At 47.1% G+C, this 26,406-nt stretch overlaps 3 protein-coding genes across 8 annotated transcripts in view; 2 read left to right on the forward strand and 1 right to left on the reverse strand.

Annotated features, from left to right (window-relative positions):
- The first annotated feature begins 685 nt into the window (after positions 1-685).
- LOC118780161 (PTB domain-containing engulfment adapter protein 1-like) lies at positions 686-4,946 on the forward strand. Its single transcript, XM_036532501.1, has 8 exons — positions 686-753; positions 1,309-1,373; positions 1,663-1,734; positions 2,076-2,171; positions 2,499-2,636; positions 3,406-3,510; positions 4,018-4,107; positions 4,736-4,946. Exons 2-8 carry the CDS (start codon positions 1,326-1,328, stop codon positions 4,736-4,738), a joined length of 552 nt encoding a protein of 183 aa, XP_036388394.1. The 5' UTR covers positions 686-753; positions 1,309-1,325; the 3' UTR covers positions 4,739-4,946.
- Positions 4,947-6,006: 1,060 nt separating this feature from the next.
- Positions 6,007-13,618, forward strand: tmem106c (transmembrane protein 106C). Of its 2 annotated transcripts, none has more exons than XM_036533318.1 (8): positions 6,007-6,071; positions 6,858-7,111; positions 7,746-7,809; positions 7,905-8,064; positions 8,223-8,363; positions 8,762-8,811; positions 9,636-9,689; positions 9,991-13,618. In XM_036533318.1, the coding sequence occupies exons 2-8, from the start codon at positions 6,901-6,903 to the stop codon at positions 10,100-10,102; spliced, it is 792 nt and encodes a 263-aa protein (XP_036389211.1). In that variant the 5' UTR covers positions 6,007-6,071; positions 6,858-6,900; the 3' UTR covers positions 10,103-13,618. The 2 variants fall into 2 exon arrangements, with proteins under 2 accessions (XP_036389211.1, XP_036389210.1); XM_036533317.1 differs by having other exon boundaries at positions 6,022-6,202.
- A 1,420-nt stretch (positions 13,619-15,038) lies between these two features.
- The window catches only part of tns2a (tensin 2a), a 45,836-nt gene continuing 34,468 nt past the window's right edge, over positions 15,039-26,406 (reverse strand). For 4 of the 5 annotated variants that reach the window (XM_036533319.1, XM_036533321.1, XM_036533323.1 and 1 more), the window contains 13 exons: positions 26,049-26,114; positions 25,775-25,891; positions 23,991-25,424; positions 23,569-23,737; positions 22,111-23,117; positions 21,836-21,967; positions 20,695-20,790; positions 19,753-19,830; positions 19,260-19,337; positions 18,924-19,092; positions 17,699-17,767; positions 16,444-16,473; positions 15,039-15,951 (listed from right to left, as the gene is read on the reverse strand). In XM_036533319.1, coding sequence (XP_036389212.1) covers positions 15,810-15,951; positions 16,444-16,473; positions 17,699-17,767; positions 18,924-19,092; positions 19,260-19,337; positions 19,753-19,830; positions 20,695-20,790; positions 21,836-21,967; positions 22,111-23,117; positions 23,569-23,737; positions 23,991-25,424; positions 25,775-25,891; positions 26,049-26,114 — 3,587 coding nt within the window. In that variant the 3' untranslated portion in view covers positions 15,039-15,809. The remainder of the gene's footprint in view (positions 15,952-16,443; positions 16,474-17,698; positions 17,768-18,923; positions 19,093-19,259; positions 19,338-19,752; positions 19,831-20,694; positions 20,791-21,835; positions 21,968-22,110; positions 23,118-23,568; positions 23,738-23,990; positions 25,425-25,774; positions 25,892-26,048; positions 26,115-26,406) is intronic. The other variant, XM_036533320.1, reaches the window with a different exon arrangement.

Genomic DNA, 26,406 nt, shown 5'->3' on the forward strand with positions numbered 1-26,406 from the left:
TTCATAGTACATGCAAGAAAGGCCACAAAAACGCCTACGAGCTACGTTCCAAAAGCAAGACATGGTCAGTTTTCAAAGACCAGGTTGTTGTTGTATTTTAATCATACACTTGAACACCAAACACCAAACAAACGTTGCCTATTTAGTTTTACATTTTAAAAGCCCCGTTATGTTGTATAAGCACAGATAATATTGTCATAGTAAGTTATAAAATTATTGCTGAATATTAATCATTGTGTATGGAGGCTGTCAGTGTGTAAAATTATGAGACACAGCCAGCCAATAAAAAAGCCAAAATCACACTGTTAGGAAAAAGACACTAAAATGACTATAAGGTCACATAAGACCTCACAAATCAAGCCATATCCTCCACCATTATTCCTTTCAAAAAATCAATAGGATTGACCAATTACTGGCATTTTTCCATTTTGAGGACAAATCCTATTCTATAGATGAGGTAAAAAAAAAAAAAAAAATCAATGTCTTACTTTCAACAGAATGGCAAGGACTGAACATAGTGGCCCTTGAGTTCTGTGTATGACTCACATTAAATTACAACTGCTAACTGCTACAGCCATAAACAAAAAGATGGATAGATAACAGATCCAAATACAGGGTATTATGAGGAAGAGTTTAACTGCCCAGTTAGTCATTAACTCCTTTAGACTTTACACCTAGGACAGAGCATATTGACATTCATTCAAGAAGGCCAACACCAAACGGAGAAAGAGGATCTTGGGATTCATTTCAGGGGTAAGGTGCAATTTAACATTGTATGTTAGTATATGATATTAATATATCAAATGATTGAGTTCTTTAAATTTAATATACATTGTTAGATTTGGATTTATGCATGCACAGAGCAATCCCAGTCTAAAAGGTCATTTAAAGTTTGATAAATTATGCTGAGAAACTCACATGAATACTCAGAGAGAACAATCAAATATCGTGTAATAGGTACAGAACCAGAAAGAGTGATATGAGTGCTTTGAAATAGATAAATAATTTAGTGTTTGACCCAGATAAGCACTGTTTTTTCTTGTGGAAAGAGGTACTGTGACTGAGTTGATTAAATTCTATGAATTTGGGCGAGGCTGCAGTGCTACTTCAGGTGGAGAGAGAGCTACTTCTACTTCTTTTTGAGAGTGCCTGCCCAGGGTGACCCAACCAGAGAATGAGGATGAATCTGGAAAGAGCTCTCACAATGCCCTCAAAATATGCTCTGTGCTTTCACGGCTCCTGTTTAGCTTAATTTACATCACTGTGAGTGCTTGGCCAGACCTCTCAACGCACTGGATTTGCTTTCAGGGTGAGGACGGGCAAAGATGAGCGATATTTCAGATGATGACAATGAGATTGCCTTCACGGTCAAGGTGAGCGGACGATGGCTCAAGCTCTAAAGAGAGACGGACTGAATGCAGATCACTGAATAGGACACCTCTCTATGTGAACACCGACTCTTCCGCTGACTATCTTAGCAACATCTTCACCCTATGTCTTTTTCTCCCCTGTTGGTTAATAGTTCTAACTTGGCTCTTCATAATCTTTTTAATCCTGTCTCGGCTCTTCTCACTCTCCTCCTCCTCTCTGATTTTTTTCCTAGCTCCATAATATTGGAGTTTTATTATGTAAGAGTCTTTGATTTTATTCCCTGTGTTTCAGTTTCTGGGTCGGGTAGAAGTGCATAGCCCACAAGGCCTGCAGATTTTGACCGATGCAGCAGAGTTCTTGAAGGTAAAGTATCAGTGCGGCTTTCCAAAGGATTTGATCACCCACTGAAAGCTTATCTAATTGTGTAACAGGCATTAACCGGAGGCCGAGAGGTGATGCGACTGGTGTAATGACAAACGACTGTGGTATTTGGCTCCCCTTTGTTGTGGAGATTATCACCCACAGCAATAAATTTGATTTTAATGATTTAACGCGAGTGGTTTCAGCAATAACACCTCCAGCCATTGGAACAGAATGATTGTAATAACAGTGATCTTTAATTCTGAAGGCGACATTATTAATCTGTGATGTAATTAGTGGTGAAAATCATTCCACCCCCCCGATGAATCCCCTGTTTCTCTTAGACATCAGACAGCACAGCAGAAAAGACAAAGAAGAAGAACAAGGTGTCTCTGTTTCTGTCCATAAGCGGAGTGGACATCCTAGAACACAAAACTAAGGTGAGCGTGGGGAGGGAGGAGAGCTGGATACAATGTACTGCACCACACAGGTGAGAGAAAGAGGACAAAGACGAATTGTGCAAAGTCAGTTCAATTTTAATAATTATCTCTAACTAGTGACAAAATTAAACAAGTGCCAGTAAGTGGATTACACTAGTGTAAGCCCTGCTGTTATTCACAAACCTGTTTGGTAACAGTCTACTTCTCACACTTTTTGTCTGCCACCATCCCTCCATCTCTGCTTTCATTCACTCTTCGGTTATATATCTCTATCCCCCTCTCCATCCCTCTCCCTCTCTCCCTCCCTCTCATTCATGCCATCTACAGTTCATGCTCTACACCTGCCCTCTCTCCTCCATCTCCTTCTGTGGGGTGCACCAGACCATGCCCAACATCTTCGGCTTCGTGGCCAAGCACCCGGCGGCGGAAACCTTCCACTGCTACCTGTTTCAGAGCAAAAAGTTTGTGAGTACAGTGTGAGCCTGACTGCGTGCCTTTGATGCGTTGAGAATAACAGACCATGGGGGATGTCAGCAGCGGAAGCTACATCAAGTAACACTGTGTGACACTAAGTGGTGTAACAATGTGCTGCACTGGCCAGGGTTGTCACTTTGGTCTGAGTCCAGGGCCGACAGCAAGACTTTGAAAAGGTCACAAAGACAACTGTGTGTGACAGCTCTTCTCCATCAATGACATGCTGATTGCGGCAAGATAAAGGTTAATTAAGAGAAACATTATAGGTCCGTACATAAAGAGTAAGGACTTGGTGTCCCATGCAACAGTATACACAATAAGAAAGAGAAAGGACCTTCTGTGTTTTAGCTTGTCAAAGATATTTATTTTTTCTTTCTTGTTTTTACAGCAAGCATATACACAAAGAAATACAGTATGTGATAGTATATCATTTAAGCAAGTCATTTGACTATAGGGTTAATATGGAGGGAAATACTCACTGCGCTGGTTGTCATATGTGCGTAACACTGCATGTGACCTAGACCAAAATAATTTTTTGAGGTCAAGACTGACACCATGACTAAGACTGTGTAGATTAGTGGATCTGTGGCAAAGACCAAGACCTACTCTCCAGACTCCATCTTGGTGAAGTCATTATAAATGACTGCTCAGCTCCAGACTCACATGGCAGTGAGTTAAAGGATGAGAGAGTGAGGAAGAAGGTTTTGTTTGACATTTTCTTCCCCTTTAACCTCATCCCTTCCCGTTGTGTTTCTCTTAGTCCCACCTGCTGGTGTCCATGATTGGTGATGCGTTTCATGCCGCGAAGAGACAGGAAAATGTCCGAAATGACAGAGACTTGATTGTGGAAGCTCTCAGGCACAAGGTAGACTTAATGTTCTTTTTTTATCAGATTTCATTTTATCACCCACACGTGAAGAAATTACTTTCACACAGAGCTCTTTGGAGCTCAGCTGGGATACAAGCATGTGATTTAAAACAAAAATAAAAACAGGGTAATGTGACAGTTACCTGTTTGAAAAATGTGTGGCCATTGATTGTTTACACTCTTCCTAAAAGAGGCAGTGTGTGTTTGGATGAACCCATTCACTGAGAAAGCAGCTGTTTTGATGGTGGAGTATACAAATATATCATCTATCCTGAAAACGTACAAAATTTGTATTGTAATTATCACTTTTCTTTCAGAATGAAGCCCCTACAGTGCAGGCTGTTTAAGACTGTTTATTTTTGTACACAATGAGGTGCTGTATAAGTTATCACACTTCTTCTTCATGTTGACGTCCTGCCATAGAAGCTGTTTCAGTATTGCCACTTGTCCTTCAGATTAAGATTCTCCTGTAAAAGCTGTTTAACATTGTGCTTTGTGCTCTAGAATAAGGTTCTGAAAAAGGAGAATACAGAGCTAAAGAAGAGACTGGCCGCACTGCTGGGCAATGGGGGTGAGAACAGTAATTCTCGCATGGTGAGTATCTTTACAGTCACCAAACACTCAATGTCTCCCAGTCCCCTGAGGAATCAAACTGCCAAAAAACAGGATTCCCAGCAATAATCAAAAGGAGCTCTTTCTTCCCACTGTTTCCTTTCCTGTAGTGTAAACTTCTATTCATGTTCTGTGATCAAGTAAAAGACACTCATCCATGCAGTCCCCCACCATCAACTTCCTTCTCTGCTATTTCTCACTCTTAGGAAAGAGACAGAAGAGCTCTGAATATGTTCACAAACAAAATTGCCCCTGAACCCCTCTCTTCAGTGTCCCCAAATGAGCTGGCTAAAGCACATGGTGGGTAGACACACACACACACACACACACACACAAATGCATAAGTGATCACAGATAAGCTTAAATACAATGAAAGACTAAGGCTGGAAATACACATGCACAGTCTCTTTCCACCTTTCCTGTGTACTGAATTCTCCCAGGTATTTGTAGAGTTTTAGTTCTGTACTGGGTCATCATGTTTCCTATGCTGTAATTAAGAAAAGGTTTGGTTTATTTTCCTTTGGACAGCCCAACTAGGCAGAAAAGGCAGTAGTTAATTTTCCTGCTAATTTTAGATTACAGACCTGTTTTCTTTTTTTTTTTTAACCAGTAAAATTTCAGACAGAAAAGGACACAGCTCCTTTGCTGGAAAATACAAGTCAACTGGATCAAGTGTAAGGTATAAGACTAGAAGAACAGAAGTTACAAGACAGAAGTCTGTCTCCTACCTATGACCACAATTCTGTACACACCAATGTCTAAAAATAAAAATTCTCATGCCCAACTGAATTATGATATTGGAAGATACCTGAATTCAAAGCACTGAATTGAAAAACACCAAACAATTTGAATTTAAAACATTACAATGTCTAAGTCATACCTTTATATTGCATGTGAAATGCTTGTGTCCTGCTGAAACTTTCCCATTTTGTTCACAATAATGTCAATACCTTTTGTAAAACTTTTGTTGATGTTGTGTACCCCAATAAAATGTGTGAGAGTACAGTTATTTTAATCATTGACAAACAAAACTGGTTTGGTTGTATGTCAAATGATTGATATCCAAAAAATACCTTTCAGTATAATTAAATGTATCTTCAGCTCTCAAAATATTTCACATTTAATGTATACACTAAATTTCTGGTTTGAGAAATGGAGCAAATATTAACAGAATGAGTGGGTTTTGTTTAAATTTACACACAGCTTTGATTAGGACATTGAATATCTAAAGCAAAACATTAGCCTTTCCCATATCTGCTGAGGTTGTGGCCAAGAATCTAGATCCATGAACAGTTAGCACACATGTACATATCTGAGTGAGTAAATTATATCAGAGGTTAGAAATCTGAAAATGGCTGGGCTGACAAAATGAACATGCCTTACGCAGCATGACATATGCCACACACATTTAGACAGTGAATGAGAATTGTGCCAGATATGGGCGAGGCTGCGAAATATTAAGCAAAAGTCAAGCTTATTAAGCATACTGGGTGTGTATTAGACCAAAGGCCAAGGTGAACACACAGACTTGTGCACGTATACGACATATACTTGACGAATGGTACAAATAAATTAAATATGAAAGCATGAATCCTGTAAACAGTCAATTGATTGTGGAAAAATGCACTTAACCTTGGCTACCCAAAGTAAAAACTATTTAATGTGCATCTACAAGCTATGACCAAATCTGTGACTGTAGCCTTGTAAATCCAATCGTCTGTTGGGCATATTAATTTAAACATCTAAAAGTAGCGGAGAACAAGAGGGTTTCATCCAGTCGCACATGCTAATATTTCCTGATCGGGGGAAGGTGGACCAATAAGAGTCGAATGCGGCGAGCTTCGCTGCACAAAACATCTCGACCCATGTGACATGGGAACGCTGCGTCCCCGGAAGTGGCGTACCGAGCGAAACTAACAACACCACAAAATAACGTGAACTGGAACGTGAGTACTATGAACTGGTGCACAAACTTGGGTGTCACTGCCCAGTCCCAAGAAGGGAAAGTGTAATTTGGAAATCGGACGAAAGGACGGCAATCGTTGCTTCCGCGCACTTTCACAAAGTCTAACTACAGGTTGGTTTGCCAGCGAGTTTGCTGGCTAAGATTAGCTGTCCTATTTTAAAGTGATGGTTTCGCTTGGTACAAGCTTGGCTTGTCGGCCAAGTTACCTAACCTTAATGTACTATCTAGTTCTATACTACATGGTGGACTGCACATTGAATTGATTCCGCAAGATACCTGTGATTGACGTGTTTGTTATAGTAAGATAGCTAGCAAGGTAGCCTGCTGGTATGGTCGAAGCTGTTGGTTCGTTTGCAGTATTGTCTCGCTGACGCAGCTAGCTGAAGTGGGTAGCAAGCTTGCTAAATTTGCAGAGGTGCGAAGCTGGTGGTTAGTAAGCGTTCAGCTGTTTTTGTGATGTTGGTGTTCGACCGATGTTTTATTTAATTATGTAATAGAAAGTACATCGGTGGTTATCTAGCCACCTGAGTAAATAAAATCTTTCGCTTACACTACTGTCTTGTTGTCTAGCTAAGTCTCAGTCATCGGGATGAACCAAACAACTATAGTAGCCATCTCAGTGAATTCAGCTGGTGTGTCATACTGACTCATGTAGCTGTAGGCGGAGAGCCTGCTGGTTGTGTGCTTTTTTTTCTTGCGGTTTGCATTGTTGCCATTGCTTTTCCGAGTATGATCTGTACCAGTAGGGTTTTCCTCGCTGCTGCAGGGCCAGCGCGTGGAGGGGCTGGCGGGAACGCGCACGCCGGCACATGGGAACGCGGTGGTCCCGGAGTGACAGCACCCTCCTGCCCCTCCCGGAGACCGAGGGCAGGGGGCGGCAGGGGGATGAGCAGAGGGACGACGACTCGCTGGACGGCCGGGACAGGCAGGAGGACATCGCGCAGTTTCCTTACGTGGAGTTCACCGGCCGGGACAGCATCACCTGCCCCACTTGTCAGGGCACCGGCCGCATCCCGTCGGGTGAGCCGCCGAAACATGGCAATGGGCTTGGGACCTGGCAAGACAAAACTCAGCGGCACACAACTTACTGTGGCCGTGTTTGACATGCTGTCTATATTTATTCTAAGTATTTTATCAGATGGTCACACATTTTCTTGAATGTGTCTCATTTGGTAATTTAATAATGTATATTGTAATTTAATTAGTGTTAGAACTTGTGAAGAAACATGAATTGCAGTGATCATCACAACAAAACCCATTCAATATCTGTATGATATCAGTATCTGCTGATGTTCAGTAAATGTTTCTCCTATAAATCATTGTGTGGCACCTAATGTTGCCTTTATGGATCACTATTTTGTGCTATGTTCAGTTTTTATGATGTAATCAAATTGCTCAAAAGCATGATTACTAGAAATTATGTGTAACAGCTATATTGTTTCTGTCTATCTAACAACAGTTCTGGCTGTTTTGTTTCTATATTATGCTTATTGGTGCTGTTTAATGTGTCATGCCATATTAACCTTGCAAGTTTCTCTAGATGACAGTCCAGTTCCTGTCCCACTCCCAACCCCCCAAAAACATAATGACAATGGACATGAATAGATTGTGTTTTCAGTGGGTTTTTTAAAATGTTATTGTTATGGTGCTGCAGGTCAGGTGAATGAGCTGGTCGCACTAATACCCTACAGTGACCAGAGGCTGCAGCCCCAGAGAACGTAAGTCAGATGCTGACAGATACTCTGCCATTTTTAAAATGACCCCATAACCTGACTGGGCGGTGTGCATGACAGTGTGGTGTCTCCACCCGCAGGAAGCTGTATGTGGTCCTGTCGGTGGTGCTTTGCCTCCTGGCGTCCTCGCTGGTGGCTTTCTTCATGTTCCCGCGCTCCGTGCTGGTGGAGGATGACGGGATACGCACGGTCACTGTTCGCTTCGACCGCAATAACAGCAAGGTCCTCATCAACATGACGGTGAGCATGAATGCGGTTCAACTCGACTTCGCACACCCTAAAATTTAAACTGATGGAGGAGGAGGAGGAGGAGGAGGAGGAGGGGGAGGAGCAGCAGGGTGTCTGCTCTTGTTGGATTGGTACCTGACCATGCGGTCGCTTTGCGGTCCTGTTCACAGAGCACCCTGAACGTGAGCAACCCCAACTTCTTCACGGCGATGGTGGACAGCGTGAGCTGCCAGGTGCTCTACATGAAGACCGTCATCGGCACCCAGCAGCTGGACAACGTGATCAGCATCCAGCCCCTGAGTCAGAGACAGGTCAGCGCACAGGAAACATCAGTCAATACATAACTGCGTCTGACTGGGTATTTTTCCCTCAGTAAAAGCACAGGAACCACTGCCTGCTTCACAGCGAGCCCACCATCAGCAGCTGCAGTTCTCTAATAGCTGGCTTGTCAGAAGGTGTTTAATTTTGATCATGTGATGTTCCCTTAATGAGACTCACAGGCTAGCTAAAAAGATAACCAGATTGTATTAAAAATAAGCAGTATACTCATAACTAGCCGGTTACAGTGTTGCTTTTCTGCTTACAGTCATATTTGTTCAGTTATCTCAGATTTGTCCTGGAGTACATTGAATAATTGTGCGATGTTGGTTGTAAAAGCAGTTGGCTCTGCTGTGTTGAATTTTCATCCACATTGTGCTTTTCCTTGCAGATGAACTTCACAGTCAGTGTGGAGATCAGTGGAAGCCTGTCCTATGTTTAGTAAGTTCATAATGTTACTAATGGGTTATGGTGATCAGCGGGTGTTAATGCGGGCTGTTTTGTACACTGTGAGGTATATATGCAGGAGTATGCGTGCAGAGGCCTTGGTTTGGTGATGGTGAGGGCGGGGCAAACACTTCAGTGTTATGGTTACAATTGAAAACAAACAAAAACACCTAACAGTAAAAATCCAGTCTTTCAGCTGATCCATCTGTTTGGTCCAAGAGTACATGAGACCTCGCCCATAGTTTTGTCAGAACTCTCAAATGAGACAGGTCCTATTTCTTTACATGCCATGGGATGAGAGAACTATCCCATCCACTTTGGTTAAATTGAAATGATTGCAAGACATTTTGGGTTGTTGTCGGACACACTGTCATTATCTTGACTCCAATCATCAATATTTAAATGGTGACTTAATGTTTAACGAAACCTCTTGAAGTGGGTGTTAGCGCTGGCTCTAGCAGACACTGGGCTGTAGCCATCAGTCAGACTGAAGCACAGCTCTGTTCTTATCTGTGCTGGCTGAGGCAGTGTTTGTCTTGATATTGCCCTTTGCACCACATACATGTGAATGCGTGCATTTAGTGCTGAGTGTTGTGCTGACGCTTCCAAATATTTGGCTTAACAGAGGAGTCCTTTCTCCGCAGCAGGCTGGCACGCACTGCGGTTAGTGTGCAGTGTGTGGCCGCTTGATTCCAGTCTCCCTTAAAACGTTTCCGCCTTGAGAAAAGTGCTCTTAGTTATTTGTAAAGTCAGCAGGATTAGAAGATAGAGGAGACGTCCGTGGTAATCTCCTGGGTTTTGTCTCTCCTCTTCCCCAGTGCGTTTTGTACCATGGCGAGCATCAAAGTCCACAACATCGTGGTGTTTATGCAGTAAGTGCCCTGTCTTCGATTTCGTGATGCGGCTTTACCAGTCCTTGTGGATGTGCTGCATTCTTGCTGATGTCTGTGGTGTGACTTCTCTTTCTTCTTCTCTGACTCTTTTTTTTTCCCATCCTCTGTCTTCACCGCCTTTTTCTGCTTCCTTCTTTTATCTCGAATAACCCTCTCCCCTCACTTGCTTTGGCACGGTCTCGCTTTCTCTCTCATTATCTTCTCGCCATCTTTTTGCTCGAATCCTTCCTCTCTCTCTCTTTGTACTCTCCTGTGTATCTCCTTTTCTTTATGCGTCCAGGACCTCGGTGAAAACGTCGTACATGGTGCGCACGGCGCAGAACACTCTGGAGGCGTACCGCTACATCGACTGCGGGGCCAACTCCACGGTCCACCAGCCCAGGCTGCTCTGACCTCCGACCCCAGGGCCGCGCCACCCGCAGAGCCAGCAAAGCACTATGGGAGGACAGGGACCACTCCGTACGACGGGCAGGGGAACGCGCGTCACAGACCGGGGAGGACAGATTTTGGGGGGGGTGGGGGGAGAGACTGAAAGCGCTCCAGTTCAACTTCTGTTTCTGCTCTGATTCATTTAGGATTCTGCCCTTCTAGAGAGGGGTAAGAAACAGCACAATCTGCTGTAGATAGTTTTTGCTGCTGTTTTTTAGTTTTGCTGTAATTGGGAGCAGAGCCTTCTGCCCTCCCTACCCTCCCCATCACTTGCGGAATTCAAGCATGCTAAAATGCCCTCCTCTATTTGAGTTTTCTTCTGCTGATTGCCAGACCGCAGTCTTGGTGGTTACTGATGAGTTGTGCATGTAGCTGCCCCAGGCATTTGGTTTGTAAGCTCTTGATAGTTTTTTTTCCCTCCAGGGGAAGTTGTGTCATTCTAGAAAGGAGAAGTTCTTTTTAGTTTGAAGTGTGGATGGTGGGGATTATGAAAGGGACTTGGAAAAAGTACATAGATGCGCACCTTATTTCACATGGTACTGTTTTGATTTTTCTTTTTTTGGGTAAGTTAGCAGTGCTGCTGTGTTTTTTTTCTTGAAATGCGTACAATACAGTGGCTGGTTTTAATGTAAAGAGGGACAAGACTGATGCCCACAGAAGGACGCAGTGTGGTTTTGGGCTGTGTTTGGGGAACTCTGATTGGCTCAATTCAAGTGACACTTTGTCGGTCTCCAGCAAATAAATACAGTTCTGTAGAACGCCAGTTCATGCTTCTTGGTTTAGAGTACTTGATCAAGTTAGTGTCATATTGGGATAGGATTTGAGGAAAGGGTCACTTGTTTCTACTTTTCATACTTTTCTGCTTTCTCCTTTATGCCTGGCTCCCCTTACCACTCCCAGGACCACACTCCGAGATGCTTACTTGTTTGTTTGAAACACTGGACTCAATATCGGATACTTCAGCAATAAGAGCACCAGGGCCTCTGTTCAATACAACCGTAATGCTTTTTTTGGCCGAACTTTGAATACTAAATATAAGCAGATCTCACATTGCAGATGTCAGGTAATGAGCAGTAGTTGATATTAATGTAACAAAAAGCAAAAGATGTAACAAAATTCATTTGTCTTATAAACATAAGACCTGAGCACATAACGGTTAAATTGAATGGAGCTGGCAGGTTTCCTGTCACTGATGAATTTTGCATTGAAGCAGCCTACATTTAAAAAGTATGTTAAAATATGAAATATAAAAAATAAGGGATGTGTTTTACATGTCAAATGTGCCATACCCGTGAAGTATATAAATGGACAAAATGCACGTATATATTTTTATGCATATGCTGCAAAATTTTACACTGTGTAGTTGAAGTATGCGACAGTGTGCACATATGATTGCACAATTAAATGCGGTAATTAATATATTGAAACAATATTTTCACAAGTATTACAAAGCAGAAATGCAAAAACCAAAATTTTTTCCTAATCATTCCTTATTTTTATTTCATATTTTAATGTATAATGTATATTTGTGAAGGAAAACAGTTTCTAGGTCCCTGTGTAGTCAAAAATAAAATCTCTTACAAGAGAGAGATATGCAACTTTGACTGACACTACTGTTGTATCAGAGCTATCAGTGTTTTCACCAGCAAAAACATATTTGTACCAGATGCTACTTGTGCTTTCAGAGCATCAGCCAAGCTTATGTTGAAGGAAAATCATGATCTGAATTGAAGAAATTCCATCTTAAGCCTGTTTTCAGGCTGGCGGAATGTCAGTTCATAATTCCAAGTAATTGTCTATGCTTTACCTCATAAAATAAGTGGCATAAAGCTAAACGGATAACTTTTAGTTGACACCTCAGTATTCTGCGCTAGATAACTCTGCGCTGGGACTTGAATGATCTAACATTATCGAGTGTTTATGTGGAATGCCGAGTTGGTTGTTGTTATGTCTCACTCTCACACACACACACACACACACGCTGTTGGTTGCAGTGCGGTACACGTGTGTTGCTGTAGGGCCTGCGGCTTGCCTGTGATTTCAGCTGGCACCGTTCTCAGCAGAATGATGGTGATTGGCTGCAGCCTGCTTCCAGCCCCTCCCCCCCAACTCCTGCAGGCACTGTCATTGAAGTGGCACCTTCAGGTCGTTTGGCAGAGAAGTGAAGAAGAGGTGCTAAGACTCAGTGCAGTTTCTTGTGTTTGTTGCAGTAAACTAACAATGCAACAGAAAGGCATGAACCAGGGGCAGGAGGGTCTTGGGACACTAGCCTTGAAATACTAGGAGTTGAGACTGTTGTGTTGCTATCAGAAATTGATCCTGATCTTGAGTGTTAACTCAAGACATAGGAAACACTGATGTGCCCTGACAGGCATTATATTGGGCAGCACCTGTGTCCTAATCTCTATTTGTTGCCTTTAGATGTGGGTCTACTGTTCCAAGCCCAGCTCTTTTTTCGATGTTCTTATGACTGGATTGAGTTTAATTGATGAATGTTTTTACTCTATTTAGTTTTCGGCTTGATGTGGGCTCACATAAATGTTAATTATTTAAAGATTAGGCCACTTCCTTCTCATGCCTAACAGCCCACTTGAACGCACAGGACGCTTTGGGAAGGTGTGCTGAATGTGAAGGATCTTACTCTGTTTGGTCTGTTCTTTTCATCTCAGATGCTCCTGTAGCCTGGCAGATATGCTTGGCCTGAGCAGGAGTAATTGTCACCTCTTATTTAAGGGTGGTCATTTCATTGATTAAATCTAGAGAGCACCTGATTGAATCACTGAAGCCCAGCTGACCTGTGGTGAGCTCAGCATTATGTGGAATGTGTAAACAGATGGATCCTTCTTTGCTTACGGTTTGTGTTGGTGTGTGATACAGGGTTACATGCTAATCTGATTAGGCTGCTGGTTGCCGGTGGTTGAGGAGCCCTTACTCATTTTACTGGTGCCCAGTTCTGCTGTAATTTTCCTTGACCTGGAATCAATGCAGTCTTTGTCCATCTCATTGAGTAACCTTAAAACCAGTGTAAGATTTTATTTTTTGCTTCTCAAACAACAGAAGGCCACTAAAGTGTGGTAGAAGATGAATTTGTTGTTTGGTCGATATTTCAGTCTGAAGTGTTTCCTTCCACCCGAAACATCCCGCTGACGCAGAATGGGTTCCAACTGTCGTTGTGGGGCTGTGGGGGCGAGCTTGGCTCCCACGTAGCTTCACGTCATTCTCAACAGCCAAGGCACACCGCACAGCATGTCAACTCTCAGGTCCTGACCTGAACGCACCAGTAACGCCGTCCCTCAGAAGGACGGGAGGTTTTTTTCTTCCAGAGCTGACTCATTTGTTCAAGGTCCATGCATTTCAGCCATGGGCATATCTACCTGTGCCACCTGTTGTTTTTCTTTAAAAGTAACAAAATAAAAGTGTTTTTTTGGTCACTTGTCTTTTTCCATTGTTGTATGTCTTCCATCACTGCAATAAATTGTCTGTCTCCTCTTTTCATATTTATATAAATAAATGAACATCTTGGTGTAAAATGTCACTTTTGGGTGCAGGACTGTACTTATTAATGGCAATAATGTCATGAAAACCTGCCCACATTACCTAATGCCATAGGGTAATAAATCATTACTGACACAGAGGTATGCTAATGCAATGGAGATCTATCAGCTTGTTCACAGGCATCAAGAGCATCTGCTGAGCAGATCCACCGATCATTCAGATGGGTGTGCAGTGGACATGGAGCACGAAATTGGTTCATTAACATAATATTAAGATGAGCGAGTCTTTGCAGTAGCTGCTCTTGATGAATGCTTGTGAATGAGTAGAGGCACAAGTCTCAGACTATTTCAGGAATGAATAGAAAGAAAAGAAATGCATTAGAACAAGAGCAGTACATTCTTGGTACCACAACTTAATTTTTTTTATTTATATTCATTTTATGCATACATTGCAGTTTGTTTTAAAAAATAGCATATTATATAAATTCCTTTTTTTCTTATAAACGTTCCTTCCTTTTTATTTCTTACACTTTCAGAGGCAGCTGCATGTGAGAAAATATATTACTACATACAAAGATCAATAAGAAAAAAAGACCACAATATATTAAAGCTGTCATAGACGTAGTGTCTTTCTATCTTATAAAAACACAACATGACATAAAAACACACCACTTATACAAATACAAATGCATGAAGCTAACAAAATATGACTGATTATAGCTTTATAGTATAAAATCGAGTGCTCTTTAAATGTCTTTGGTTAAGCAGGGCCTTTGGCAGCTCATTAGCGCAGTTTCCTTGGCGTCAACATTTGGATTGATTCGCAACCAAAGGAAAGCGTGACTTTATGCTGCTGTTAAGCTGGGAGCAGGGGAACGTTGCCTAGTGTTACTTCTTTGATAATACTTTGAGTGCGTTTCCTTCGAATGTTACAAACAGCAAAGGATGCTGGTAGCTGCCCCCAAGCTAAGACGGCGACTGACTTGAGACCAACAATGGATTCCTAGAGAGAATGACTTCTCGTAGTACATACCTTTGCCTCTCCCTTGACCAAGCCCAGCAAAGCCCACACGGGGTGGAGCAATGGCCGGAGGGTGTCAAATATAGCAGGTATTCTGCTCTTCTGCCCACGTGTGCCCGCTGTCGTTTTGCGGTGTACCGTTCAGTGCTCAGTCTGCGAGTGTGAACGGGGTAAGTGAAGGACTGTCGCTGTGGGACCATGCCATTGTGGTGACGCAACAGACCATGTCCACTTCCTACTTCACTAACACTTCTTTGTCCTTTTGGAACACTGCCTGTAATCTTAAAGCAGGCCAAGATCACGATCCCTATTTCCCAAAAGTTCTACCTCTGGCACTGACTACTGTACATCTGCTGTCTAATACCCCCCCCCCCCCCCTCGCTCCCACATCACCGTCCCATCTGCGAACGCTCCCTCTCCTCAGAGTCACATACATCCACACGCTCTCGTACATTCACCTCGACCTTCTCCGATTACGTTATCTGCTTTGGACTTCCCATGCAGAACTGATTTTACACAAGGGACATAGTACTGTCATGACTTGAGAAATTACACTTTGAACACGCTCGGTATGTGTGTGTGTTTCAGACAGCATAGTCTCCTGTTACTAGTCTTGTTCCTGAAAGACACAGTTTGAAGTGAAGGTTTTTTTTTTTTTACTTCACACTAAGTAAGAACTTCTGTGTTGTTTAGAATAAATGTCAGCGTATTGAAATGGTGGGGACTTTGGGGTAAAACTGCAGATATTACTGATAACTGTCATTAATGCTGTGCGTAGTGACATTATGATTCATGGTCCTTTCTAATCAACACACTGCCCAACAAGCTTCTCCAGATCTCACTTGATGCCATGCCGTATATGACACGAAGTAAGTCAGTTCATATAATGGCTGATATCAGATTATCGGGCAGCTCCTCTTTGACAGAAATTGTGAATACAAAAGAGGACAGATGGTGGAATTAATAATAAAAGACCAGGTTACTTGCCATTCTGTGGGTACATAGATAACACGATGGCAGAGAGAACAAGAAGAACTAAGATTTCATCACTCTCTACAAGGAACAGCCTGGGCTTCCCGGAACCCCCTCACAGATGGTTTTGGACTCTTTCCCCCATCCCCGTCGGATCGCTTCCCGGTCCCCTGGGGGGGGACTCTATCTGCGCTGAGGCCCCAGCATGACCTTGTTGATGAAGTTGACGATGGCGGAGGCCGGCTGCTCGGGGTCCAGCTCGGCGAACAGGTGGCACACATTCTCCGACATGCTGCCCTGTTTCTTCGCCACAAAGCCGAACATCCTGCGAGCGGGAGGGGGGAGGAGGGTGAGGAATGGAGGAGGAGCAGGGAGAGCGAGAAGGAGCAGGAAAGACAAAGGGAGGCGATGAAGGCGGGTTACAGGAGGTTCAAACAGGAGTAGAGTAATCACGAGAAAGAAAGGTAAACATCTCAAATAATTCAGATCTAAAACCAAACAAGCACATTTTGTGGCAACGTCAAGAACATATCTAGAAGAACGTATCTTAATCTTGAAGTCTACGTAAAAAGGGGGGAACAACTGTGAAAATGAGAGATTCCACTTCCATTAGATTCCATTCCAATCCAGAGATCCATGAGCAGAAAACTGTCACCTAGCCTATCGTTATCAGAGCAGCACGATGTATGCAATGTATTTAAAATGTATGTCGACTCGGCCAGAAGCGCGAAATGATCAAACTGCCGTGCAGGTACTCCTAGTCCGGCATTCACCTCTGTAGCCGTTGCGCACAGACACACACACACTGAGCACTTACTTGGATGTCGTGCTGTCAGAGTTAGTCCACCTATAAAGCACAGGAAGACAGAGACAAGACTCAGCACCACACAGACGCGCAGCGCGGAGGCGGTCACGGCCCGACGCCGCCTCTCGCCCGAGTGACAGCACCACTGCACTCGCGAACGCCGAAGCCCGGTCGCAAGCCGCTCATTCACACAAAGCTGACCGGGCTGGGCTCACATTCATCCTGCAGTCTCTGGCAATGGGAAAACTAGCGCAATGCAGCCATGAGATAATGTAGCTAACTCTCCCCTATCTGAAGACGGGCCTAGCTGTTGGGCCTAGTTATGCCGCTGAGGTAAATGTAAAAAATGTAAAAATCTATTGAAAACTCTTTAAAATGGGTGAAAAATGTGCGGTTTTGACTTGTGAAGGGGAGAGTGAGGCTTCCTGAGCCCCAACAATGGGTGGAGCCACCATACACTGTTTATCAGTGACTCAGGAGAACCAATCGAAACACTTTCCCCTCCACAGCAAAATGCTATTATTGGTTCAAATCAGTGAGTCACTGATAGCATATGATCCATCCACCCCTTTTGGGGGTCATGAAGCATAACTCATGAATGAATTACAATTTCCTGTATTGTATGTCCTGCGAAACCTGAAATGCTGCAGTGCTGATCATGAGTGATGTTCTGTGAGGAAGCTTTGAGATGACTATGAAATGGCTGACGAGCAGAGAACAGAAGCAGAACAAAGTAATTCCGTTGTTAAACTGATAAATGAATGATGTGTTACCATGCAGGCCAAGGCATTCAATGGTTTGAAGAAATTCATGCGCGTAACTGTAGATCGATATGATTTCTGACTAATAAGGGCTCCTTAAAACCACCTTTTCAAGACAAAACCCCCACAACACAAGGTTCAGAAACATTTTTACACTGGCTGTGCGGTTAAGCAGGGCATTATCTACACAACAAGAACCAGTGTGGGCTGGGAAGCTCAAAAAGTTGATTTTGGACACCGCAGAGGATTAATTTTAATGCATGCGGTACTATATTAAGACCAATCCCAACCACACTGTGCATTGTAGCCAAAACCACTGCCAGTCCGCAAGAATACCAGCTGTCTCCATTCAAGTACATGAGAGAGAGCAGACCAGACTTTTGAGTCCAGACTTTGACCAGAGAAGGCAGTGTTGAGCTGGGGTGAGGTATGTTTCACTGCGTGTGAGGGGGGCAGTGATAGTGGCATGTGCAGGCAGCTCTGAAGAGGCTGGATCCAGTGCCCACCTCCTGTCCTGGGGGTCCACACTGCTGAAAGTCACACTGTTGACCGGGTAGTGTCTCCTGAAAAACACTCTGGAGGAGAGGAAGGGGGAGAGATAAAGGCAATCGATTCGATTAGGAACAAATGAATATGCTACAAAACTTACTGAAAGTGGTGTGGGGGTAGAAGCTGACACAATTCAAACAATGTACACAGGGAATATGCAAAGCATTATGATTTGTTGTAAAACATCACGTCACGCAGGGTAGCAGGGTAAGACAGGACTGTAGCTTTGTTCCAGCACTTTTGACCATCTCCATGAATGAATTTGCCACAATGTTGGAACAGTCTCCAACCCACAGTCCTTCCTCCAATCCACAGTACTCTAAGTGCTAAAAAATCTAATTTTTACTCTATTCAGATGACCTGCCTTACAACAGAGCCTGACTCTGCTCAAACAGTACTGCCAGACCTCGGCCCTGGCAGCAAATATTATAAAGACAACAATGAAGATCTGGACCCCACTACCATTACAAAGCCCTGCAATACTAAGAGCTTTCGTAGCTGAGCCCGACAAAAGAGCCCCCTCATTCAGCTGGTCCAGAGGCTCCACTGCCCAGGGGACCACACCATGCCAGTCACAATTACAGCCAACTGAATTATAAAACAACACAAAAAAATCACATCACAGCCTGGCCATACAGACCAGGTGAAACAAGCAGCCATGGCTGTGCAAAGATGACATTCTGTGCTCCCACTGCCAAGACTAAGAGGTCGAGGCACAGCTGCATTTCCTAACTTCAAGGGAAAAATACACTGGAATACAAGACCAGTATTTTTCCCACAAACATCCCAGATATCCACAAATAGCAAGGACAGACAATGTGCTATACTTGTGACACAACACGTCAGTGCCTGGCACAGTCTGGGAAGAACAGCTTGTTATACAGAGGCAACCAAAAGTCATATTTAATTTCCGTTTATCAATATTAAAGCATACATTGTTCTTGCACAGTACATGCTACCTACATGTCTATAGAATGTGTTTGTTGTCCTTCCTGGTTTATTTGTGACTGTATTGTTTATGTTGTAACAAATTTTGGGAATACAGTGTGGTCTTTGTATTGACAATAAAAACAAGCTGAAATGAATTCATTCATAGAGATTGGGAGGGGGGGGTATTGGGGGTGCTGGATAAGAGCATCTGCATTGTGTGTAACTGTACATGCAGACCCAGGCTGGGCGTACCTGTGCTGGCTGTCGGTGAGCGTGATGCCCTGGGCGGACACCTTGAAGTGCACCACCGTGGCAGGGGGACGGGGGCTCCGGGACAGGGTGGCGCTGGTGGCCTTGGAGATGGCCTGGGGTCCGGTCAGCGACTCGGTCTCCACTGAGTTCAGGTATAGCACGTTGCAGGCTTGGGGAAGGGGGAGCACGCAGGTAAGACAGGTTACTGCTCCAGCCATACTTAAAGCACAGGGTGTATAAACGTGCAGAACAGCTGTGGCTCAGGAGCTCCGCTGGAGGGTAACTTTTCCATTTCAATCATCACTCAGGGTGCAGCCCTCAGGAGCTGAAGCTCACCTGCACCTTGCTTGAGCAGGTCTGCAGCAGTGCTCATGTTACTGGCAGTCTGCACCTCCTGGATGTCCCCAACAAGGTCTGTAACGGAAACACACACGACGGTTTCCACAGGAAAGCACAAAAATACTGCGCTCTGGCTCACATTCTAGCAGGCAAAGTCTTGACTCTGCTCAATGTACTCTTTCGCCCTCTAGTGGTAAGAAATTTGCCAAAACAGCCTTAAAAAATCACGGCAGTAACAAAAACACCAGGAAATGTGAAATAAAGTAACAGTAAAATAATAATCTTAAAAAACTACTCTGAATTCATTAGAATGGTGAATATAGGTGAATATAACAATTTCATTCTATAACAATTTCATTCTGTAACAACTTCAAATACTGAACATTTTTATGTGTAGGGATTTTGAGATATCGGTCTGACTGCTGTCAGTGGTGGTGGTTTGGAAAGGCTTCCGTTGCAGGGCAGAGCCCCTCTCCAGGTCGTCGCTCACCTTTCTCTGGGATGCGCAGGGCACAGGGCAGGGAGATGGGGGTGATGGAGTGCTGGTACACCAGGGCCGAAAGGCTCCCTGAGACGAGGAAACGACAGTCAGAGGACAGAGTAGCAGCCCTCCTCCCACCTCCAACCAGCCTGCGAGCTCTGCAGAGGCCTCCCGGTGAACACCCAGACACCGGCTTTACAGACTTCAGCTCCACAGCTGCACGCCCCGTGACGCCACCCAGAACCGAGCATCGCGTGCTCCGCACAAACACGCTAGACGGCCGGGCCTCAAAAACAGTTTTTTTCCACCCCCTCCGGAACATTGAGCACAGCATTCGGCGGAATGCTCGGCTAACAGGGTTAGCTGTGAAACGCGGTTTGTGAGCCGCTCCTGAGCGCTAATGGCCGGCAGTGAAAGCGCCCTCATGAAGCGTGCATGATGTGAAGGCTAACTGTGTTATGCAAACATGTGCGCTTAAGTAATGCGGCTTCACGCCTCGGCTGCCGGCGCAACGCCCCCATACACATTAACATGGCGCCTTAATTTTTTCACAATTTTCTGCCATACGTTTAAATTGGCTACACTACTGAAGACATTACCAAAAATGTCCATTATTTATTAATTTGTTTCATTTATTCGCAAATTTTCATGTGAATATTGGATATGGATTCGTGTTTGGACAAAAGCCAGCCTAACACATAGTCCAATCAAGATCAAGATCAACATCATGACTTTGCTGTCCAATTAACTACAACAAAAGTACTACATGCAAGCTGTAAAAGACTTCACATTCAGCTGAAACAACTGCAAACCTATTCATTTTCTTTGTTCATATACATGCGCGTATGTAAATTGTGTCTGAAGCGTGTGTATCAAAATCAATGTTAGATAGATAAGCCTTTCCACCAGAACGTGCCAAACTGCCCCTCTCTGCCCCCGTCTGCAACTCACCGAAATGCGGCTCATTCTGACACCCCTTGATCTTCACCCCTCGGGGGCCCGTCTCGATCAGGAAGTGTCGCACGAGCTGCTCCAGAGGGTCGCCCCCTGTGAGGGAGAGGCGAACAGAGGGGGCGTGGGTAGGGTAAGCCGAAGACACACGTGAGAGTAACGCTAACACCCTGAGCCAACCTCTCTGCAGCTTCCATGCCTTTCATATCCTGAGGAGAGGCGCCTCCATTAACTCCCACCTAAAGCTCGCCGTTTCACAGCCAGCAAATACTCTAATCCCCATATGCATATGGTCCAGGGTAGAGTCTCAATAACCTGCAATTCACTCCAGTGTGCATAGTGTCTGCTCTGGAGTGGAGTCTATTACAAAAGAAAGTATGCCTAGACACTTTTGTACCATGTTTAATTCAATGGTTTAACATTCTTTTAACGGAAGTGTGGCTGGGTGCAACATTTATCAGCAGAACCATCAGAACAGTGTTGTATTGCACCTTGTACAATGCGTTCTTCTTTCTTTCCTGTAAGCCTCTTGGCCAGGACTCTATCGTAAAAAGAAAAGCTACCTGGTCTAATAAAAGTTAAATAGGCGTGTTCATAAAGGACGGCTTATGGTCTCTATCGGTCATCGGTCAATTTCGCATTTCGTTCACAAAGTCACGGTGTCATGTTGTAGCATGCAAGGAGAAGCCGGAATCAGAGCAGGTCTGCTGGGAATCGATCTCTGACCTCCAGACGCTAAAGGCAGGGACACTGCAATGCTGTTAAAAGATCCAAACCCCTCATGAGGCAAAAATGGGCCTCCAGAGAAGTCCATCCCAACAGCATCAAACTTTGCCCGTGTATGCTTCCAGCGACGATTGGCAGAATATTATTAATTACGATGCCTGTTTGACGTGAAAATTGCTTTGGAAACTGCTCTGAAGTGCACATGGAGACAGACACTGATGTTTGTGACTTCATCTTTCAGCACTATGTGTCTGCTTACAACAGTTTTGGCTGAATGCTTGTATCTCAGCACTGCTTTCTGACACATTATCACTGAAGTGTCTGACAGCTGAAGTCTGAAGTTGTCAGGGTTGTGTCTTACCCTGGAGAAGAGTGTTTGCTAAATCAACAAGTAACAGTCAGAAACAGCAGCTACCTTTGCTACCATGGCTGTTGACGTTGGGTGGGGGGGTGGCCACCTTGAGGGCCAACCCGTACGCCCCCTGGAAGGAATTACTGTCCCGGATCAGGAAAGTTCCCGGCTCCTTCTCCTTCAACACAGCGATCGCTATAGAGGCAGAGAGAGGGTGAGGTTATTGTGTTTATTCAGCCCAGCTGGCCCCTCCATGACAGACTGAGCACATACAGGCGGACAGGTGCTGTGTATTTATAGTGTTATCACTGGGAGGGCTGGAGTGTGTGTGCCGTTACCTTGGTCCCTGGAGATGCCGGGCTTGTACCAGAACCGCGAGCTGTCCTGGACAAACTTGACGCTGACCCGGTTCTGCGCCTCCCCACCCTGAGGGAGGGAGCCCTCGCGTGGCCCCGCGGGGGGCGGCGCCTCCCCCACGGAGGGGGAGAAGGTGACGTGGTGAGGGGCGGCGGGGCCCGCGTGCTGGGCCCCGGGGGGCCCGGTGGCCGGCCTCAGGGTGGAGCCGCGCCCGTTGGGCGACCCTGGCAGCGCGGACTGCCGGCGCTTCTCGGGGAGAGGGGGCTGGGGCGGGGGGATGGTGACGGCAGTGTACCCCGTGTAGGGCACGGCCGGGACGCTGGCAGGGTAGTAGCTGGTGGAAATGGGGAAGGTGGGGGTGGAGTGGCCCTCAGGCGACGGGGGCTTGTGCTGGCCGCCGTTGCCCTCGGCGCCGGGGTAGGGCTGCAGGTGCCCCGCCCCGTCCGCGCCCAGCATCAGCCTCCGGCCCATGGTGGCGAAGCCCAGCACGGGCGGCTCCGAGGAGGAGGGCCGCTCAGGGCTGCCGGGCGGAGGCTGCGGGGAGGAGGGGGCGGAGCTGGGGGCAGAACTGGGGGCGGAGCTCACTTTGGGGGTGTCAGGTGTTCCATCCCTGGGCGGGGTGTCGCCGTTCAGCTGCAGGGATCCAGGCCCCGGGGAGCTGGGGGTGGGGCTGTGGGTGGAGGGCGGGGCGCTCTGGGATGTGGTCAGGGTGACACTGGACTCGGCGGGGGACGCCGGGGGAGGGGGGGCACAGTCAGTGGCGGACTGGGGGCTGCAGTGGTTCTGGGGCTCGGTCCGTGTGGGGGAGGCGGGTGAATCGGGGGTGTCTGCCATCGCCTGGGCTGGGTCAGTGCTGGGCTGCTGGCTTTGGGAGGAGCACTGGGCGGGGCTGGGGGGCTCCTGGGGGCCAGGGTAGGCTCGGTCCTGGGGAGAGGAAGGGGCGGGGCCACTGCTCATGCCCGTCACACGCAGATCTGTTTCTGCCGGGCTGGGGGTGACACAAACAGACAGCCTCCATCAGGAAGTGACACAAACAACACAGATATTCTGCATTATAACCTGACATATTCAACTCCTGCATTCCTTCTGTCCTGCTTCCTCCTCTAGGTGGTTCCTTGGTGTCTGAATTGCTATGCTGACAATGGACATTCTGTTCTTTCATTACATTACATTCATTTAGAAGATGCTTTTATCCAGAGCAACTTCCAGCATAAAAAGAACCAAAGTGTCTCCATACAAGTTGAATGAGCAACAGTGTCAGACCAGGCTAACACCACATTCAGTGTGAGTCACTGAATATTTGATCCATATATAGAACATGTGTGCGAAAATGAACAAAATATAATGACAAAGCATGATGACTAACTAAACGAGAACCAAAATGGCTGACTAACTGACTGACGCGGATATGTAAACAAAGCAGAAGAAAAGATGAATACCTTTCTTGGGCATGCAAAGGGCTGCTGGTATGAACAGGGGTGGGTGGCTCGGAGAGGTCAGAGACAGCGGAGGAAATGACACGTGCTTCTCTGTGTATTCGCCTCAAGGACCCCTGGGAAATGTGGTCCCGCCAAGGCAAACCATCCCCAACGCAACCAGAGCCGTCCACTAAGAGAGGGAGGGAGAGAATGGACCGAATGAATGACCTCTGTCATTGTGTCTAATGCCCATGTCAAACCCACAGCCGCAGACTAAATCCCTCTGCACAATGTCTCCAATGCAACAGCGTCACATTTAAGGGATATAAGACCAGACCAAAGCAGTGACTTCTGGATAAAATGGATGAGAAAAAGTGTGGCGTACTGATAAGCTCTAAGCTATTTTTCTAATGCGTATGTATTAACAGAAGCTGTGGACTCACTTGTCTGTCTGTCAGGAGGGTACTGCTGTGGGTGGAGCTGAGGGGGGATGTCAGATGGACCTGGGCCCTGGGCGCAGGATGTGGAGTTGGGTACAGGCGGGGGCAGGGGGGAGGTGGACTCTGACTGGTATCCCGAGGCGTAGCCGCGACTTTCGGAGGGCGATGGCTGGTAGGGGGAGCAGGGGCAGGCCTGGCGGGGGGTCTGATAGCCGCTGCTGCTGCTGCTGTACTTCAGGTCCGGGTGCGAGTGGGAATGGGCGTGGGAGTGGGAGCGGGAGGGCTCCGGGTAGGCGGGGTGGCCCGAGGGCAGGGGGTCGAAGGTGAAGGCCGGGAGGTCGTGCGGCTGGGGGGAGTGGCGCGGCCCGTAGGGGGACACAGCGGCCCGCCGGTGCCAGTACTCCGCCTCCCTCTCCCGCTCCCACTGGAGCTCCGCCTCCCTGTCCCAGTGCAGCGACACCTCCCGGCCCCGCCTCAGCCCCGCCTCCCGGTGAAGCTCCGCCTCCCGCTCCCAGTGCAGCCCCTCCCCCCTGTCCAGCCGCAGCGCGTGGAAGGCGCTGAGGGCGGCGGCCGACTCCTCGCGCCGGCAGCAGCAGTCCCGGCACGGGCAGCCGGGGGGCGCCATGCCGTCCAGCAGCAGCACGTCGCGGTAGGGGCTGGAGGGCTGCGAGTGGTGGGGGTGGGCGTGGTGCGGGTGGGGCGAGTGGTGGTAGGGCGGGTACTCCTCGCCCCTGCAGATCAGCCTGCCGGGAGGGGGCAGGGTGTGGGCGTGGGGCGGGACGGGCAGGTCCTGGGCGGGGTAGGGGCAGAGGTGGCGGGCGGGGCCCTCGGAGCAGGGCCGGTGGGGGTAGTGCGGGAGGCCCTGCTGCCGCTCCCACAGGAGGTCGGGCGGGGGCAGGGCCGAGTGCGAGTGGCACAGCTCCAGGTGGGGCGGGGCGGCGGCGCTGCCGGGGGGGGCGGGGCCGGCCGGGTGCCCGCCCCTGTCCAGGCAGTAGCCGTTGGGCAGGAGGAGGGGCCGGTCGCAGCCGGCCTCGCCGCAGCGCTGGGAGCGGTACCCGAGCCGGCAGGAGCAGGAGCGGCCCAGCCTCAGAGTGCCCGAGTGCTCCGGCGTGGGGTCGCCGTCGTCCAGGATGGCCGTCTCCCGCTCCCTCTCCCGGCCCCCGTCCCGGTCGCCCTCGATGCCCCCCAGCAGCCGGTCCAGCTCCTCCCTCTCCTGCCGGGTGGGGGGCGGGGGCCGCGGCGGCTCCTCCAGCCGCTCGGTGGGGGCGGAGGAGTGGCCCGAGTCGGAGCTGATGGACAGCAGCTGGCTCTGCTTCTCCTCCCCGCTGCCCGCCGGGCTCCCGTTGGTGGAGGTGAGGGAGCCGGAGCCCGGACCCCTGCGCTTCTTCACCTGCGCATACAGACTGCCGTCCAACGGCCCGCGAGTGTGGGAGATATCTGAGAGAGAGAGAGAGGAGGAGGGGGGAGAGAGAAGGAGAGAGAGGGAGAGGGGGAGAGGGGAGAGAGAGAGAGAGAGGGGAGGGAAGAGAGAGAGGGAGAGAGAGAGCGAGAAAGGGGGACAGCGAGATAGAAAGAGAGAGCGAGACAGACAGAGGGAGAGAAGGAGAAAGAGAGAATAAGAAAGATGGGGGAGAGAGAGATAAACAGAATGAGAGAGAAGGAGAAAGAGAGGGAGGGGGAAGAGAGGGAGAGGTAAACTTCACATCACCTCCTCGCATGTCCTCGTGTGATCTGTCTGCCCTGCACTACATGTTTCTGCCTCTTAGACAGTGCGATCCCAAGGTCACCTTCCAGGCTGTCCTGGTGGTGCAGGTTGAAGTTCTCATACGAATCCCAGCGCACCACGGGGTCAGCGGTGTTGTAGTCCACGGTAACCGCGGGGTCATTCCTCTGGTACTCCCGCCCTGAGAGAGAGAAACACACACACACACACACACACACACAGTGGTCACTGAGGTGACAACACACCACTAGGAACACAGGTAAACTGTCATCATACACTAACAGGACAGCCAGGTGTTCAGAGTGACACAAACAGGATTCAGATGAACAAATCAGCACCTTTTATTTTCTCTGGTCCGGATGAGAAGACAAACTCCACTGTAGCATCGGAGGGAAATCTGTCATCTGGAAAAAAGGGAGTAATTCAGATTTCAGCTCATACAGGTTTTACAAACCCAGTATGAGCTCAAGGCAGTTCAAGGCAACAGAGGCTGCGGACAAGCCCAGACTTTTCTGAATGGTTCTTTCTTCCTAAGTAGCCTTTGCACACAGTTTAAACATGTCCCTGACTGGATTTCTGCTTAAGCCATTTGCTTAATCCTTATTGAGCATGACATACAAAGCATTTAACATATTTTACATTTATGCAGCCGTGTGTTACTGAAATAAATTCATAATGCACACCCTGTTTAGCACC

Source organism: Megalops cyprinoides, chromosome 7 (genome assembly GCF_013368585.1).
Source record: "Megalops cyprinoides isolate fMegCyp1 chromosome 7, fMegCyp1.pri, whole genome shotgun sequence".
NCBI lineage: Eukaryota > Metazoa > Chordata > Actinopteri > Elopiformes > Megalopidae > Megalops > Megalops cyprinoides.

Coding starts and splice junctions, on each gene's coding strand:
- LOC118780161 (XM_036532501.1), top strand. CDS start 1,326: ATGAGCGATATTTCAGATGATGACAATGAGATTGCCTTCACGGTCAAG. Junction 2,637..3,405: donor TGTTTCAGAGCAAAAAGTTT/GTGAGTACAGTG, acceptor TGTTTCTCTTAG/TCCCACCTGCTGGTGTCCAT. Junction 3,511..4,017: donor TGGAAGCTCTCAGGCACAAG/GTAGACTTAATG, acceptor TTTGTGCTCTAG/AATAAGGTTCTGAAAAAGGA.
- tmem106c (XM_036533318.1), top strand. CDS start 6,901: ATGGGAACGCGGTGGTCCCGGAGTGACAGCACCCTCCTGCCCCTCCCG. Junction 7,112..7,745: donor CACCGGCCGCATCCCGTCGG/GTGAGCCGCCGA, acceptor ATGGTGCTGCAG/GTCAGGTGAATGAGCTGGTC. Junction 9,690..9,990: donor AACATCGTGGTGTTTATGCA/GTAAGTGCCCTG, acceptor TTATGCGTCCAG/GACCTCGGTGAAAACGTCGT.